At 57.0% G+C, this 17581-nt stretch overlaps 2 protein-coding genes across 2 annotated transcripts in view; both read left to right on the top strand.

The window, feature by feature from the left end:
• The window catches only part of EHD1 (EH-domain containing 1), a 23085-nt gene extending 12042 nt beyond the window's left edge, over window positions 1-11043 (top strand). Inside the window, exons 3-5 of the mRNA XM_008579971.1 lie at window positions 4950-5362; window positions 8303-8467; window positions 8925-11043. Coding sequence (XP_008578193.1) covers window positions 4950-5362; window positions 8303-8467; window positions 8925-9449 — 1103 coding nt within the window. The 3' untranslated portion in view covers window positions 9450-11043. The remainder of the gene's footprint in view (window positions 1-4949; window positions 5363-8302; window positions 8468-8924) is intronic.
• A 1619-nt stretch (window positions 11044-12662) lies between these two features.
• Window positions 12663-17581, top strand: part of CDC42BPG (CDC42 binding protein kinase gamma (DMPK-like)) — a 25600-nt gene continuing 20681 nt past the window's right edge. Inside the window, exons 1-2 of the mRNA XM_008579996.1 lie at window positions 12663-12738; window positions 15757-15818. Of these exons, the coding sequence (XP_008578218.1) occupies window positions 12663-12738; window positions 15757-15818 (138 nt within the window). The remainder of the gene's footprint in view (window positions 12739-15756; window positions 15819-17581) is intronic.

Genomic DNA, 17581 nt, shown 5'->3' with positions numbered 1-17581 from the left:
TCCCTCCCTCCCTCCCTCCCTCCCTCTCCTTTTCTTTCTCTGCCCCTTTCTCTCTCTCTCCCCTTCTTCCCTTCCACTGACTGGTACAGGGATCTGGACCCTTGACCTTGGTGTTACAACACTGTGCTCTAACCAACTGACTTAACCAGCCAACCTCTTTCTTTTTTTAAATTATGGTAAAACATACCTAACATAAGATTTGCCACTTTAATCATTTTTAAGTGTATCCTTCAGTGGCATTGAGTACATTCTCTTTGTTATGCAACCATCACCACCAGAACTTTTCCGTCTTCCCCAGCTGAGACTCTGTCCGCATTAAACACTAGCTCCCCCTCCTCCTCCCCCAGCCCCTGGCACCCACCATTCTACTTTCTGTCTCTGCATTTGACTGCTCTAGGGAACTCGTACAGGTGGAATCGCACAGTGTTTGTTCTTTTGTGATGGGCTTATTTCACTTAGCACAATGTCCTCAAGGTCCCAGGACCTTCTGAGCCAGAACTTGTCCTGGCGGCAACTCATGGTCCCTTATCAGTGGTGGCTCTGGCTTTTCTCACTGAAATCACACTGCAGGTTGGCCTTTTCTTCGCAGCCCATCCCCTCAGGCCACGTTTTCTGTGCCCTTTGTGGAGAATGTATCTGTCACTTCTGTCACTCCCAACCGGGCCTGAGCCACACAGAGCGAACAGCACAGTGCCCCACCTCTCACAAGCACACCACGGTTTCCCACTTTTGCTGCGGAATTGCTGTTGTAGGTCGCATCTGACACCTGATTCCTTCTCTGGTGTGTCCCAAAACCTGAAGGCTGGGGAGGGGGAGGGGGGAGCAGCTGATTTCTGTACTTGTCACTTGCTGCCAAGCTCAGCCCAATGGTGGCTGCTTCGGCCACTCTTGCCGGGTGTGGGGATCTGATGCATGTGGTGCAGCCTTCGGCGCCTCTTTGGTCTTTCAGGCCGAGTAGGGCATATCGAGGGGAGGGAGGGACAGGTGGGCTCCAGGGTATGGGGTGGGCTGGTGGTGTTTTGCAGCCACGAAGTCACACACCTCTGATGACATGGAGCAGGCCTGAGTGCTGTGAATCTTTTGTGGCCTTTGGGTGTACTTGGCCAGCCACTGTGTCTTCCTTACACCAAAAGTGTGAGTGTTTTCCGTAATAAACAGGAAATTTCATTTACCTGCAAAAAAGTGACCTTAGATCGGTTGACTCCAGCTGGAGGCGTGGCCAGTGCCTGTATGTGGGCGGGGTGGTCTCAGCATGGACCTGCGCAGGGAGTTTGGTGCGTGATTCGCTCACTGCTCTTCCTCCTTTCTTTCCCTGGGTCACCCGCCATCCAGGAGGAGGAGGCAGTGAGGCCACACTGGGCGGAGTTGAGTGACTGCAGCTCCCCAGGCGCTTGCTGTCTCACTCCCAGCCAACTCTAGCAGGACTGAGAACAGCCCATTAGGGCGCCCCTGCTCCCAGCAGCGCGCCTTTGGCTTCCTGCCTCCCCAGCTGAATTGTGGTTTCAGCTTGTGGGGGTCTGAGGACACACAATTCTGCAGGGGAGAAGAGGGGCCTCACTTCTGCTGAGCAGGGAGCCTCTGTTCAGTCCTTGAGTCATCACTTTTTCAGTGCTGACCTGTTCCCAGATCTGGCCATAAAAGGCTGTGGGCCCAGGAGGGCCCTGCCGGCTCAGCCGGGCGAGGCCTGGCCTGGGGGCGGCTCTCCTCAGGCTGCTCCTCAGCCTTCTCCTCTGGTTTTCTGCTGAGGTTTCACTCTCTGGATGTCCCCTCTTGTGGCTCCTTGAGCCAATTGCAGGGTGTCAGGGTGCCCAGGGCCTTGTCAGCACCACGCTCAGTCAGTGAGCTAACTGGCCATCCCTGTATGGGATCCGAACCCGTGGCCTTAGTGTTATCAGCACCGCACTCTTTCGAGTGAGCCATGCGCCAGCCCTGCCCAGGGCCTTGTACTTTAGAACCAGCAGCTTGTGGTGATGGCTGGCAGCTGGCATGGGGTAACCTGGCACTTGCTTGATGCCCTTCCACACCCACCAACTGCGGGGCATCCCTTAGGTCTGCTGGCCCCGACCATCCACACGAGCCTGTGGAAGGATTGGAAGATTGGGCCTCCCTGCCCAGACTGTGGTCCAGGGCCCTCAAGGGGCTGGTTCACGAGCCTGTGGAAGGATTGGAAGATTGGGCCTCCCTGCCCAGACTGTGGTCCAGGGCCCTCAAGGGGCTGGTTCTTTTTTTTTTTTTCCTTTTTGTCTTTTTTACTGGCCGGTAATGGGATCGCAACCCTTGGTGTCGCGCCCGTACCGGGGACCGGCAACGGGATCACAACCCTCAGTGTTGCGCCCGCGCCACGCTCAGCCAGTGAGCGGGAACTGGTCACCACATGGGATCCGAACCCTCGGCGGGAGCGCCACCGCGCTCCCAAGCGGCGCACTCTCCAGTGCGCCACCGGGCCGGCCCTGAGGGGCTGTTTCTGATCAGAGTGTCCTGTTTCCTCGATGTGCCGATGTGCCGTGCCGGGGCAGGAAAAGGGTTGCAGGTCTCCGCCCATGCTAAGTAGACTGACACTTTGAGTTTGGGAGTTTCCTTATGTTTTGGTGACTTGTCTCAAAGACCAAAGCTGGCCTGTGGCCTCAGAGCCAGGCTGAATATTCATCACTCTTCGTTCCTGACTGGTGATGGAGTCCCCAGCCGCTCGGCCCCCTGTCCTTATGGGGCCCTGTCATCTCCTCACCTGAGCCTGCCCGACTCACGTGGCCATTCTGAGTCCATCCCGAGCTAGAAGCCCGATGCGTTACCACATTGAATCCTCCTGTAATCCCAGGAGGAAGAATAGTTATTTGAGTTTTGCAGATGCGGAAAGCATAAGTCAGAAGTTAACAAAAGAACTTAAGGTCACAGAGTCAGTGGCTGGAGCTGGGAGTTGTATCCAGAACCATCTTACTTCAAAGCTCATGTTCTTCTTTCTGGGTGCCCCAAGTGCGAGAGAGGCTTGGCACCCTGTGGCTTCAGGCTCACGGATGACTCTGAAGCGTACTTGAACCTGGGCTGCCTGGCAGTGGAATGGCGCCTCACTGAGCAGAGCTTTGCCCTGGGTGCGCCTCATGATGTCAGCTGTTTAGCTTAGAGCCCTTGTGAGGGAGGCCACCTCTGGAGCCCAGGGGGCTTCAAGATGGGAAGCAGCAGATGTGTGCCCTCAGGGCTCATGGGAGGAGTTCCTCTGCAGGTCCCCAGGGGAGGGACGCTGGGGGCTGCCTCCTCGCAGCACTGTTGGTTGCCCTGTGCCCAGCTTCTGCTTTTCCTTGACTCCTTGTCTTTCTCTTTTCTCTCCTCTACCTGCTATGTTTCTGTTCCCTGCAGCCTTGGGAACAGAACTCCCCAGCTTGGCCAGGGGGTACTGAGTGTTTCTCACAGGGGATGCGGGGAGCAGCCTGTGGGGCGTGAGGAGATGGTGTTGGCCAGTAGCCAGGCAGTGTCCTAGACTGTTCTGCATAGGAGTGGCGCCTCTGGTGTGTTCTCAGGAGCTTGCCTGCTCTCTGGGAGGTACTTGGTGGCTCCTAAGAGGGCCGGCCTCCATTTTTGGTGGCCTGGGACCTAGGGGTAGCAGGTAAAGAAGGAGAAGACTAAGCCCAAGGAGAAGGAGGCTTGGCCAGAATTACCCAGAGAGGAAAGGGCACCTCAGGGGCTGGGACCCAAGCTCCCCAAAGCCTCTAGGCCATTGTTTCCACATGGACTTCCTGTCTTCTCCTGTGGGCACTGGGAGGCGTGAAAACATTTTATAGAGGCATAGTTTTCAAATAGGATACCAATTAAACCACTGTTACAGAGACCCAAAAATCCATTGGCTTAAATCAGATATCTGATTGTTTATGTGAAAAATAACAGTCCAAAGCCATCCTGAACATGCAGCTTTCATCTTTGAACCCAAGGTGATTGCTCCAGCTCCTACCATCACACCTGCATCCCAGTCCTCAGGAAGGGTGAAAATGACAAAGAGCTCATACACCTTTTCTTGTTCATTTCTGCTGCAAGGGAGGCTGGAAAATGCAGCCTAATCTGGTAGGCCACGAATCCAGCTAAAACTAGATAGATCTGTTATTAAAGGATGAATTCTAATTAGCAGTCTCCATCACAGATGGCACAGTTCACTTTAATTGGCCGGCTTTAATGGGGTGGTGGGAGACAGCGTTGAATAGGGTTTAGAGGTAGAGTCTGTCTAGTCCAGCCCTTTGCTTTAGAGAAGTATTTAAGACCTAGAGAGGGGAAGTGATTTGTAGCACTTCGTGGGCTTGATGTAGAGCAGAGGTCAGCAAACTTTTTCTGGAAGGGTCAGATAGTTAATATTTCAGCTTTGCATGCTTTATGGTTTCTGTCGCAACAACCGAACTCTGCCGTTGTAGGCAAAAGCAGCCATAGACAGTGCAAATGAGCGTGGCAGTGTCTCAGTAAAACTTTATTTACATAAACAGGTGTTGGGCCTGATTTGGTCCCTCAGCTGTAGCTTGCCAGCCCGTTATAGAGAACAAATGAGATAACTTTAAAATAGGGAACCTGGCACATAAGCACTGAACAGGTAGCTGCAGTCACTGTTGCTGGGATTTATTGTCACTACTGTCAAGGGGCACACAGCTGGCGGGTGGCAGCCCGAATCTACTGTGCTGAGCCACATTGCTGGGGTCTCCACCTTTCTATTGCCCTGATCTGACCACTTAGAGCTTGTACTTTGTGACTTCCTTTGCACTGGCACCTCTTCCTGCCAGGAGCCACATGGGTGAGGGTACTGCTGTGGCAGGTGTAAAAATAGCAGCAACCTGATGATCCTGCCCTCAGGGTGCTCTCCTGTCCAGATGAGTGCATTCTGGGAATTTAAAAATGACCTCGGGCCGAGTGAGAGGCCAGAGCCATCAGAGCAGTCTGGCCCCTTGGTGCCCTGAGCTTACCCTTCTCTTCCCCTCCAGGCTATGACTTTGCGGCCGTCCTGGAGTGGTTTGCTGAGCGTGTGGATCGCATCATCCTGCTCTTTGACGCCCACAAGCTGGACATCTCTGACGAGTTCTCAGAAGTCATCAAGGCTCTCAAGAACCATGAGGACAAAATCCGTGTGGTGCTGAACAAGGCTGACCAGATCGAGACGCAGCAGCTGATGCGAGTGTACGGGGCCCTCATGTGGTCCCTGGGCAAGATCATCAACACCCCCGAGGTGGTCAGGGTCTACATTGGCTCCTTCTGGTCCCACCCACTACTCATCCCCGACAACCGCAAGCTCTTCGAAGCTGAGGAGCAGGACCTCTTCAAAGACATCCAATCTCTGCCCCGAAACGCTGCCCTCAGGAAACTCAACGACCTGATCAAACGAGCAAGGCTGGCCAAGGTAGACCCCAGGGGCGGGAGGAGTGGCCTGCTGGGCAGGGCCCAGGGGCTTTGGGACTGGCACTTGGGACCCCAGGATTGCCCAAGACCCATCCCAGCTGTCTGCATGGCCAGACCTGTGCTGTGCTGTTTCCAGACCCATGCTGCAGCCTGCTGTTAACTAAGATTCTTTACCTGGCCTCCCTTCTAACCCATTCTGTTTGTGGTTTATTCCCCAACTATTTCAAAGAAGGATTTGAATGTGCTTACAACATAGAAATGTCAAACGGGAAGTTACACCAAAGCAGAGAAGGCAGCCTTGGAAATGAAATGTGTGTTGGAAGGTAGATCTGGGCTCAGTGGCTTCCCCTGTGGGATTTATTGAGCACTGAAGTGCACTGAGCATGGTGCTGGACCCTGGGGACATGGTGGGTAGGGATGCACACAGCCCCTGTCCTTCTAGCACTCCTCAGCCTTCATGGGAAAAACAGACTGCACAAATGAAAGGTGAGCAGTGGTTTTCTTGTGTTGTCACAGGATGAGCATAGGGTGCCGCAGGAACTAACAGACAGGAGCTGTGCCCATGGAGTGGAGGGATGGGGGAGGCCTTGGGACAGGAAGTGGCTAGTGAAGAGATGGGGCACCAGTCCGTGTCCCAGAGAGAGCACTGGGCGCTGAAGCCCAGGCCACGATGAGGGGGCGTCAGTCCACGCAGCCTCCTAAGCCATCCCCTACTCTTTTGTAGTAGCACAGGGCCCACTGGAACCTGACAGTGGCATCTGATCGCTCAGACTTTGGAACCTCAGTGCCTAGCCAGGAACTTGTGTCAAAGCCCAGAGTGGCTGGGCTAGGGAATGAAGGTTGATGCCACCAGGGGTCACTTCCAACACAGAGGGACAGAATGTGTCCCTTAGGATGTCTGGCATGGAATAGCGGCACATCAGGAGCCTGCTCAGATTAAGGCAATATGAGGGATGGTTCCCACTGCAGTTGGGGTTGACCCTTTGGACAGGAGCATTTGACATAGTGCGTCTGAACAGGTGAGAAATGGTCAACCAAGTTCAAACACTTGCATTTTAGCAGGGGCATCTAGCTGTTCCTTTAGACGCTTTTAGCACAAGATTTGGTTGTTTAAAAAATAGGCTGTGGCCGCAGCTCCCTCTTAGGCCAAGACCAAGCTGGGCGCGTGAGGCCACATCGCCGATCCGCCGGTGAGCCAGTGCGGCGACCGCAGCAGAGGGCAGGTGCGTGTGGTGTTGCGGCTGCAGTGAGGCCCTGCTGTGGCCCACACCGTGGTGCCCACTCCCGAGTGTACTGAGGGCTGAGGAAGGGCACTTCCTGGAGAGCCCCTGCTCCTGCCTGCTGTTCGCAGCTCAGAGGTATCAAGACTGCAGTGCCTGAGTAACAAGGGCTGCCCCTTCGTCCTTTGCCACCGCTGGGTCCCCACCTACCCCAAATGCTCATGGGCCTGCAGCCTGTAGGAAGTGCGGGTTCTTGGCCCTGCTCCACCCTGCTGGAGCAGAATCTCTGGTGGCCTGTGCACATAGGGATGGGTCACAAGCCTGCTCTGGAGGGGACAGGGCTGCACGTTTTTGTAGATGTCTCACTTGCATCTCCTCATGAGTGGAGCCATGTCTGAGAATCCATGTGACTGGCTCACAGCCTCAGAGGACCAAGGGTGTCTTGAGTTGATGGGGGTGGCCCTGCCGAGCCCCTCTCCTTGCAGGGCACGGAGAGCTGCCCCGCCTCTCCCTTGCTCAGCCTCCTTCCAGGAATGACAACAAAGGGCAGACCAGCTTCCCGCCTGCTCATCTGAGAGAGCGTGTAACTGCCTGCCCGCAGGACATTGAGTCACCAGGCCTGGAAAACCCCGTGGTCTCCAGTTTGGTCCCACACCTGCTGTTCTGAGATGGCTTCCTTTTCCTGGAGCAAGTGGCGTTCCCTGCACTGACTCGCTCTGGCCTGTGCTGGGCACAGCAGTGACTGGTTCTCTGTGATCTGCCTGCCTCATCCCTGGGAAATCCTGGATGCCAGCCCAGATGGCGCTGTGGGGCTGCTTCCCTCGGGTAGTTCTCGTCCAGGCTGCTGCCCGGTGCATATGGGGGTCAGGCTGAGCGGGGGCGTTGGGTGGGGAGAGCTGGCCTTGGAGAGGAGGGGGCTGCTGGCTGCAGCCTTCCAGGGCCGGGCCGCAGTTGGGAGGGGGCCGCTGGGGGAATGAAGGGAGTGTGGCACTCAGTTGGCAATTGCCTGAGCAAGGTACCGCAGCTTAGATAAGGCTTGAAACAGCTGGGAAAAGCCTTTATGGGATTTTTCTAATCCCCCATCATTCTGAGGCTGTCATGATGATGAAGTGGAGTTGGGTGAACTCTGCATGAGCATCTGCACATGTGCGAGTGCAGGAAACATGGGCACCTCCCCGGGCATGGGAGGGGCAGCTGGGGAAGGGGGCACAGAGAAACAGGAGCCTGGGCTTTGCAGTGCTCTCAGCGTTCCCACATTGTGGTCCCTGCTCTGCCACCTAGTAGCCAAGTGCCTGGGCAAGGCTTTCAGCCTCTCTGAGCCTTACTCGGGAACAAGGTGGAGTAATGATCCCACCCATGGGGTGAGGGTGAGGATGCCCGGAGAGAGCCTGTCAAGTTCCTAGAGGTGCTCAACAGGTGGCCTTCTCTCTGTGGACTGACTAGGTTTTACTTTCTGCGAGGCTGTTGTCGGTCTTGTTTTAGCTGCGTCTTTCTCTCCTTCCCTCCGTCCCCATGGCGGCGAGCAGTCTGCCTCTTGCTGGAATTGAGTGTCTGCTGTTAGGCCAGTGGGGTCCCTTGATGGCAGCAGCAGCTTTGAGTTTCTGCTTCCCTGTTCCCCAGCAGTGAGCAGCAGGCGCCTGGCAGTGTCCTCAAAGGCTCTCTGGGCAGCCCAGGGTGGTACCAAGGCGGTACCTGGCACCCTCCCCTCCCTGTCCTCGCAGGTCCACGCCTACATCATCAGCTCCCTGAAGAAGGAGATGCCCAACGTCTTCGGCAAAGAGAGCAAAAAGAAAGAGCTGGTGAACAACCTGGGAGAGATCTACCAGAAGATTGAGCGGGAGCAACAGATCTCCCCCGGTGACTTCCCGAGCCTCCGCAAGATGCAGGTACGGCCGTCACAAGTGCCCCACGTGGGCTGGTGGCTGTCAGGAAGTGAGGAAGGCCCAGGGCACTGGGGCAGTGCTTCTGGAGGGAATCCCGGCTGCTTGGGGTGGGGCCTCCCCAAACGGAAGCAGCTGGTTGATCACCAGCACCCCACCCGAGCCAGAGGTTGACCCAGGCACTGCACTGTGCAGGAGAATGTGGTGACTCACCCAGAGTGGTGGGGGGCCAGGGCTGTGGGGCGTCCTGTCAGTTAACCCTTGCCACAGCCCTGCCAGGAGGGCGCTGTTACTACCTCCTGCTCACAGGTTAGGGTGCCAAGCCTGAGGGGTTAACTAAGTTGCCCAGGCTGGGAAGGGGGAAACCAGCCCTTTCCGCCCAGGAAGCCCTGCTGTAGGCACTCCGCGTACAGTCTGGGTGGGGCCGTCCTCCCCAGCCCTCTCCTCCTTCCACCCACCACAGGAACTCCTGCAGACCCAGGACTTCAGCAAGTTCCAGGCCCTGAAGCCCAAACTGCTGGACACAGTGGATGACATGCTGGCCAACGACATCGCCCGGCTGATGGTGATGGTGCGGCAGGAGGAGTCGCTGATGCCCCCCCAGGCCGTGAAGGGCGGTGCCTTCGAAGGCACCATGAACGGGCCCTTTGGGCACGGCTATGGCGAGGGGGCTGGCGAGGGCATCGATGATATTGAGTGGGTGGTGGGCAAGGACAAGCCCACCTACGACGAGATCTTCTACACGCTGTCACCCGTCAACGGCAAGATCACGGGCGCCAACGCTAAGAAGGAAATGGTGAAGTCCAAGCTGCCCAACACCGTGCTGGGGAAGATCTGGAAGCTGGCCGACGTGGACAAGGATGGGCTGCTGGACGACGAAGAGTTTGCCCTGGCCAACCACCTCATCAAGGTCAAGCTGGAGGGCCACGAGCTGCCCGCTGACCTGCCCCCACACCTGATCCCGCCCTCCAAGCGGAGGCAGCAGTGACCGGTCTCCCCTTCTGTGTGTCCCCCATGCCACCCGGGCAGGCAGAGGCCTGGGGGACAGAGGTTGCAGGGAGGGGAAGGGGCACCATTTCTCAAGGTCCATAAAGACTGAGCGGATGTTTCCTCAGCTCTTGAAAAGGAAAACCACCATCTTTCTTTTAAGGCTGTTCCTGGGCCCAGTGGGGGAGGTAGGGGTGGTACTCGTATGTGAATGATGGAATTTTATGCACCAGAACTATGGATATTTTTAATATATAACGTTAGAGGCAGCACTCTCTTGCCTCCTCCTCTGTCTGACAGCCCCATGCACGCACAGCCTCTGTCCTCTCCCAGGCTCTGGCCCTGGCTCTGGCCGATCAGCGTGGCAGCCCCTGTGACCACAGGGCGCTGGCCTGCCCGCCCACCTAGTGCACCCCTTCTGGCGGCTGCCAGGCCAGGATTTTGTGCACAGGGACACTGGGCACCCTCGGTTTGTGTCTCAGCTGAGGGTGGCTCCGTGGGGCAGGGGCTTCCTGCCCCGCCAGCCCCTCCCTGCGCCCTGTGTGCAGCTGGTTCTTGTGCCTTTCCCCTTCCTGGCACGGCTGCCAGGGCGCCCCACTCTTTCCTCCTACCCACCGGCCCTGACGCTCCACCCCAGCTCGGCAGTCACAGAAGCAAGGCCCAGCCTTTGTCTTTTTGGGGGGTGAAGAGAGAGCATCTTCCAGAAAAATATATGCTAGTTTTTGTTCTGTGAAGTGACACCTTTCATACTTGACTGAATTTTCCAGTGACTTCCTGACCACTTGTTCAGAAGCTGTGATTTTTGTCTCCCTTTCCCCACGCTCCAGCCTGGGGGTAGCTCCACCCAGGAGCCCTTAGATGTGGGTGGGTGGGGAGTACGCCCCTCCAGGGGCCCCAGGGTTTATTTCCTGGCTGAGTAGGGGGTTGTCATCCCAGCTCCTACCCCCTCACTTCACTGGAGCTTTTTGGTATGTTCTTCACCCTTTGGGTAGGTGGTGGGTCCTCCTGAACCTGGTGTGGTTTGGTCCTGGAAAGGAAGCCCATGGCTGTGGCCTGGGCCTCGTGTCTGGGCAGCAGGGACGGGGAGAACCCAGCACCTTCCCTCTTATCGCCCTTCAGTTTCTCCTTCCTCTCTTGAGTGAAGGAGGGCAGTGCGTGTGGCTTGGATGTCACTAGAACACCCCCCCCCCCCCAGGCTGGGCAAAGAGAAACCGGAGCCAGAGAGTGGCTGGTCCCAGCCTCTCTCTGCTCTGCCTGGGCTGTCCAGGGGCCTGCGGTCGGTTTGCCGGGTGGTCAGTGCGCTGCTCACCTGGGCTTCCTACCAGACACTCCCGTAGGTGGCTTCAGCGGGTCATCCCCTGCCCCGGCTGCTCTGCTCTCAACCCTGCTGGGTCCTAGTCTCCAGGCCTGGCCTCGTTCCCTGCCGCTGCCTCGGCCCGTCATCTCATATGGTGTCAGGAGGAGGTAGACGGAGGGGCACCCTCGTTGGGATCTCACTGTGCGAGAGGCAGTGGCTTGTTCACTCCTGTGGGAAGAAGTGACTAAAGACCGAAGACTTTTTTCCTTGCATTAAAAAAAGTTTTAATTATGCTGAATCTGCTCCTGGTGCTTAGTTGTCTTTTCTAGGGGCAAGAGCCCAGGGCCCTCCTCCCCACAGCAGGTGCTGGCAGAGCACTGGGGGGCCAAGATGCCAGCAGGGACAATGGCAAGGCTGCCAGGGTGAGGTGGCCATCTCTGCCCACTCTCTGCTGTGCGGCCTGCAAATGGGGGTAGTGAGAAGGGGTCCCCCAAGGGGCTGATGGCCCCCTTTCCTTGCATGAGATGGGAGCTGAGCAAGAGTCGTTTGTTACAGCAGTTGGGAGAGCGTCTGAGAGCCAGGCTGGCGCCCCGCCCCACCTGAGCTACAGACAGACAGGTGGGCGGGGGCGGGGCTCTCGGCACCGGGAGGGTCAAGTAAACATGGGGTTCTGCTCCAGAGCCAGCCCGGCTCCATGCTGTCCCCAAGGGTGGTTTAAAGACAGATGCAGCAGATAGAGCATCAACAAAAACACAAGGGTGGGGCCGACCAGGGCCAGCTGATGTCACAGATAGGGACACTGTACCAACAGATGGAAGGGTGACAAATTTGGAGTGACGCACCATGGAAGGGTGCAGACTTGAGGGGCAGTCCAGGCAGACTCGTGACAAAAGGCAGGATATAACCGAGGGCTTGAGGAGCCAGGTATGTGCTCCAGGTCACACCTGGTGTGGCTGGCGTCTGATGGGACAGCTGGTATCTGAGCCACCATCACGTGAATTGACATGCTGTGGGGCTCGCCAGCCCTGCCTGTACCTGTCAGTTGCTCCCGTGTGGCTTCTCCCCTGCCAGGTTTACCTGGACCCTCGCCACCCAGGGCGGTCTGTGTTCTCCCATTTCACATCAGAAGAGCCCATGACAGGACGGCTTGAATAGCAATTGTGGAACAGACTGAACCCAGGTCTACCCAGCTCCAGAGTCTGATTTCCACCATGTTTCTAATCTAAAGCGCCTTTTAAAAGGAAAAAGCTGGCCCGGCCCGGTGGCGCACTGCTACAGTGCGCCGCTTGGGAGCGCAACGGCGCTCCCGCCAAGGGTTCGGATCCCACATACAGACCGGCCACTCACTCGCTGAGCGAGGTGCGGGTGCAACACCGAGGGTTGCGATCCCGTTGCCGGTCCCGGTCCGGTACGGGTGCGACACTGAGGGTTGCGATCCGTTGCCGGTCACGAAAAAAGACAAAAAGGAAAAAAATAAAAATAAATAAATAAATAAAAGGAAAAAGCTTTCAGATCCTGTACCCCACCCCCTGCCAGACCGCAGCTGTCACGCTGGCCTGGGGCCCTAAAAGCTTGGGGCAGCCCGTTAGCTTGCAGGGGTCACCCAAGAGAGGTGCAGTGTGCTTGTTCAAGCTGTCCGAGCATCAAAGAAACAGAACCTAGCTTGTGGAATGTGAGTTGGGGCAGCACGGCCGCCTGGCCTGGCCTGGCCTCCATTGATCACGTGCCATCTGTGGGGGTGGCAGAGGGGATGTGAACCTCCCCAGGCTGCCCCGGGAAGTGTCTGCCGGGCTGAGGCTTAAAGGAGGGGCCCAGGGCAGGCGTCTCCCCCACTGCTGTCCCTGAGCTCATGCCCCTGGTTTGGGTTTTGCAGATCGGGGTCTTCAGCCCTGATGTGTGTTCAGGAAGGACTAGTGGATGCGGACAAAGGTGTGGCTGCCCGGATGGAGGGCTAGTCCCCACACCGCCTCCTCCCCCGCTGCCACCATGCTAGGTAAGTGAGAAATCCCCTGTTCAGAGGCTGGGCAAAGGAGGGGTGTTTTTTCCCAGCTCCCCAAGCCGCCAGAGTAAGAGGACTCAGGGGCAATCTGTCCCGTATTTCCTTAGAGCCCAGGACCCAGGAGGCAAAGAGAAGGGCCTGCCACAGCTGCTGCGGCTGACTCTGTCCCCTCCCGCAGAAGCTGTCTCATCTGTTGAGGATCCTTGTAAGATCTGATCCCATTCTCCTGCTCCTTAGAAAACAAAGAAGTTTTTTGTTTTCTCACTCGGGAGAGTGCGGTGCTGATAACACCAAGGCCCCGGGTTCGGATCCCACGTAGGGATGGCCGGTTTGCTCACTGGGTAAGCGTGGTGCTGACAACACCAAGTCAGGGGTTAAGATCCCCTTACCGTTCATCTTTAAAAGAAAAAAAAACCAAAGGAAACAAAGAAGTTAACCACAATCCAACCCAGTGCCCTGGTCTTATCTCAGATGGGCTGGTCACAAGACTTGCGAGGCAGCAGGCTGGGGAGAGGGGCTGAGACACCCAGCCACCACGCCTGCCCTCTGTTCAGAGCATGCCACCTCAGGCTGCATGCAGAGCACAGCCTTGGGCAGACAGTCTGAGTTCGAATCCCAGCACGGCTTCTTGCTGGGGTCTGGCCGGTCCTCTCCCCCAGCCTGTTTCCTCAGGCCCCAAATGCACAGAGTGGCCCATGCTTCACAGAGGCAGATCCCCAAGAGGCCACCCACCTTGAGTGGCCTCCTCTGCTGAGCACCCCAGGGTGGCTAGTCAGGGTGGGGGTAAGGGTAGGGTGCAGGAAGCACTGTGCCCCACCCAACACCCAGAACAAAGCAGGCTGGACCCACCCTTCCCTGAAGCGCCTCTCAGACTCAGTGGCGCCCCTGGGCCAGAGGGGTGGTGGCTGAGGGGGCCTGGGCCTGGCTTCCTGTGCACCCAGAGGGACTGATAATTGTAAAACCACATGCGACTGCAGCTGCCTGGAGCGTGGGAGCCCCTATGGCTCGTTGGAGCAGCACAGGGAAGGTTTTTGGAAGAAAAACCAGGATGATGAAACCACCATATGTCCACTCATTTGGAGCTTTGGCCTTTTCAAAGGACACACCCTTGGTGTGCTAGGGCAGGCGGAGGAGTGGGCGTGGGGGGCTGCCAAGGACGAGCATAGAGTGTGGGGATCCTCGGCCCCCACCATCTCCATCAGCCCCTCCCCACAAGCCACCCCAACATTTAAATAAGCAAGGGCAGGTTACTGAGCTCCCCCACCTCCAACCACATTGCCGCCCAGGCTCTTCCTAGAGAGAAATGTTAAGACAGCCACTGGTGGCCACACCGTGAACCTCGCTTGTCCTTCACATCTGAGCAGGTGCCGTTCTCCATTACACACAAAAAGACAGTGTCCAGAGAGAAAGACACTTGCCCAAGGCCACATACTTGGTCAACAGGAAGTAGGCATGTGTCACCCCACAGCCAGCCTCTCGTTCCCTGACTTCCTGGGGTAGGAGTGGGACACCACGCTTCGTTCTGGGGGCTATGGACAGGGAGCATCCTGCCTTTCTTGTTTGCTCTGCAGGAAAATTGCCAAGAGCTGCCTCTGGAGGCCAGGGCTGGGAGACTCTCACCCTTGGCCACTCATTGGAGGCTGACTCTCCGGACCTTGGGGAAGGAGGAGCCACAGACCTGGGCTCAGGCCTAAGATGTGGCCGCAGATGCCACAGATCTCCAGAGCCTGCCTTGTGTCTGGGCCCCTCCCTGGGTTTCTGCCCTCATCTGAACCTCCCTGATGCCTCTCTTTCTTCCTGGCTTGGGTTGCTGAATTGATAGCTTCCTTTTCTCCATCCAAAGCCCTTCACAGAAACCTACATCATATCCACCATAGTTCGGCCTTTCCTTGTCCCCTGTCCCAGCATCTGGGTGCCCACAGTACCCTTCTGTGGTGCCCGTGCTGCTAGACACTGACCTAGGCCCAGAACCTGGGGACTCACACAAGGTCTGGACTACAGGAAGGAGCTCAGGCTGGCACCACCCAGTCTCCCCAGCCTCAATGGACTCATTTGTTCAGGGAGGGTCATAGTAACACTCTCCTGGCAGGTCTCCTGTGAAGATAACAGATCTGAAGTCACTTGGCAAGGCCAAGAAGCACCACAAGAATGCAAGTGCTATCACCATGATCTGCCCCCCAGGGCGGGATGAGGGCTGGTGCCAGCACCTCCATAACCAAAGGGTCTGGGGGAGAGGGGGAGAGGCTGAGGGGCAGGCTACCGGAAGCAGTGAGACTGGCTCACACAGGATCAGAGAACAGATCTGCTGGGGCAGAGTGGGGCCATGTCCATGAGTTGACCTGAACTCTTGACCTTGGTGTTGTGGCTAGGAGCTCTTTCTCTCGGGGCTGGAGGTTTGACTGCTTGTTGAGGCTGGAACAGGGTCAGGCAGCGACTGAGCCTTTGAGGAATTTTCGACATTGGAGCTGCAAAGGAGTGAGCAGGGAGCCTGACCCCCGTTTTACGGACAAGGAAACCGAGGCTTGCAAGAAAGATGTGACAAAAACTAACACAGAGCCGAAAATAATCAAGTGCCTGAGAGGCAGGGAGTGCTGAACGCCAGTCCCACTCTGCCACGTGCAGCCCTTGTCCTCAGGACTTGGTTTGTGCTGCCTGGGACTCAGTTTCCCAGTTTCCTCTGTACTGTGTGGGAATGGAGTCTGATGCCCCGGGGGCATGGACTTTTCTGAGAACTCAGCATTCAGAGAGGTTAAGGGACTTGCTGGAGGTCACACATGGAATGAGCCAGAACCCAGAGGCCAAGCCCGTTGGCCATCGACTGCTGACCTCTGGGGCCATGGTGGGGTAAGTGGTAAGATCAGGGTGTTCAAGGGGGGGCGGCAGAGGAGAGGCCCATCTTCCCGTCCAGGACGCAGTCCCCACCTCCTCGTGCTCCAGATGGGAACTTGGTTCTGTCCCGAGCGCCTGCCCCTCCTGTGGTCTCTGGCGCCCCCCCGTGGTCTCGGGGAGCAGGCTCTACTTACTTCCTGCGGGCCCCGCCCCTGCCACGCCCCCATGAGGCCCAGATTCCTCAGGTGAGAGCCGGGGGGGCCTCTATCAAACCACCCCAACTTCTGCCCCTGCCCCCCGGAGACCCGGAGGCAGTGACGGGGGTCCCTAGATTGGGGGTTTAGCCTTGGTTCCCCCTCTCCACCTGACTGACTTGGGTAACACCCCGACTCTGTTTTCCATCTCACGGACTGTGTGCCCTGAGAAGCCACAGGGCAGGGCCTCTGAGATCAGATGGGAGACCCTGTTTGCTCCCGGGGGGTGAGCAGTTCAGCTGTACAAGCGCTCACAGGGCGCCTCCTCCCTAAACGCAGGGACCCTGACCCTGCCCCGTCTCAAGGAGGTCCCTGTCGGAGGTGGGGGGAAAACCCCAAACAGATCCTTTAATGAAACAACGTGCTGTCTAGGATTTATCTATTCTCAATAAATAATTTAGCTGCCATATCCAGTGTTGCTATAGTTTCAAGCAAAAGAACAAAGCAAACTTTCATAAGTGTTACTATAATACTAGGAATAATTTTTACGTATCAATCTCTGGACTAGAAGATTTTTTTTCCTACCTCTTGCTGTTTATGGAAAACTAGGTCTTCAGTCTCCCTTACACAATATTTTCATTACAATGTTTATTGCTCCCGAGTATAAAAACACATTGCATTTGTCTTTCCATTTTATTTAAAACATGTGGCTAGTGTGTGGATGAGTTAGCAAATCTGAGGTATAAATTACCTGTGCTTTTCTTATGTGAGGCTGCCAAACTTGCTTGAGAATTCATTTAGTTTTTTTTTTTTTTTTCCTTTTTGTCTTTTTTTCGTGTCCGGCAACGGATCGCAACCCTCAGTGTCGCGCCCGTACCGGACCGGGACCGGCAACGGGATCGCAACCCTCGGTGCTGCGCCCGCACCTCGCTCAGCCAGTGAGCGGGAACCGGTCTGTATGTGGGATCCGAACCCTCGGCGGGAGTGCCGCCGCGCTCCAAAGCGGCGCACTGTAGCAGTGCGCCACCAGGCCGGCCCCAACGTGCTGTCTAAAGCCACTAAAATGATCTCTCCTTTTGGACAGACCCACAGTCTCATGGCGTCTGGTCCAGAAACCAGAAACACCACTGGACAGCCAGCCCCTCCCCTCCCCACCTTCTCCAGCCCATCTCGGACTTGTCCTCGACCTTCACATTCCAGGTCTGGTCACAGGTCCTACTCCCGCCGAGGCTTAAAAAAGCCTGTGGTGGAGGGACCCCAGCCCACTCCAGCTCCGGAGCGTCCTCACCGTCACCCCTCCCATGCACCTTCGTTCTTCCCAGGCCTCACTGTGCCCATCTGCCAAATGGGTGTGACCATCCCAACCCCACCTACCTGTCTCCGATGGCAGCTCTAACGACGCAAATTGAGATCAGAGACTTTTTAAAAAAGAAAAGAAAAAAGAACCTTTGAGGGGGGTCGCCCAGCGTGGCGAGCAAACGGGGAGAGAGCGAACTACAATTCCCATCTGGCTCCGGAGCCGCGGGCGTTCCCAGCCCCTGTCCCTGAGCCCAGGGAGAGGCGGCCGCTGCCCAGGTGGCGAGGGAAGTTGTAGTGCCCTGGGCATCCCCCACCCAGGGTAGGGCCAGGCGAGAACCCAGGCTGGGCTGGGGCTGGGGGCGCGCAGGGATTGGGGCGCTCTTTTCGACCCCCTGGAAGCCCCCCCACGGCCTGCCCGACCCAGCCCAGCCCGGGGGTTGCTCCCCGCGGCCCGCCCCCTCACTTCCTGGCCGGGAGTTGGCCCCGCCCACACGCGCCTACGCCCTCCCACCTTC

The sequence above is a fragment of the Galeopterus variegatus genome, unplaced genomic scaffold (genome assembly GCF_000696425.1).
Source record: "Galeopterus variegatus unplaced genomic scaffold, G_variegatus-3.0.2 Scaffold1999, whole genome shotgun sequence".
Taxonomy (NCBI): Eukaryota; Metazoa; Chordata; class Mammalia; order Dermoptera; family Cynocephalidae; genus Galeopterus; species Galeopterus variegatus.
The sequence above is the reverse complement of the archived record's forward strand: the minus strand, read 5'-3'. Positions and strand labels throughout refer to the sequence as shown.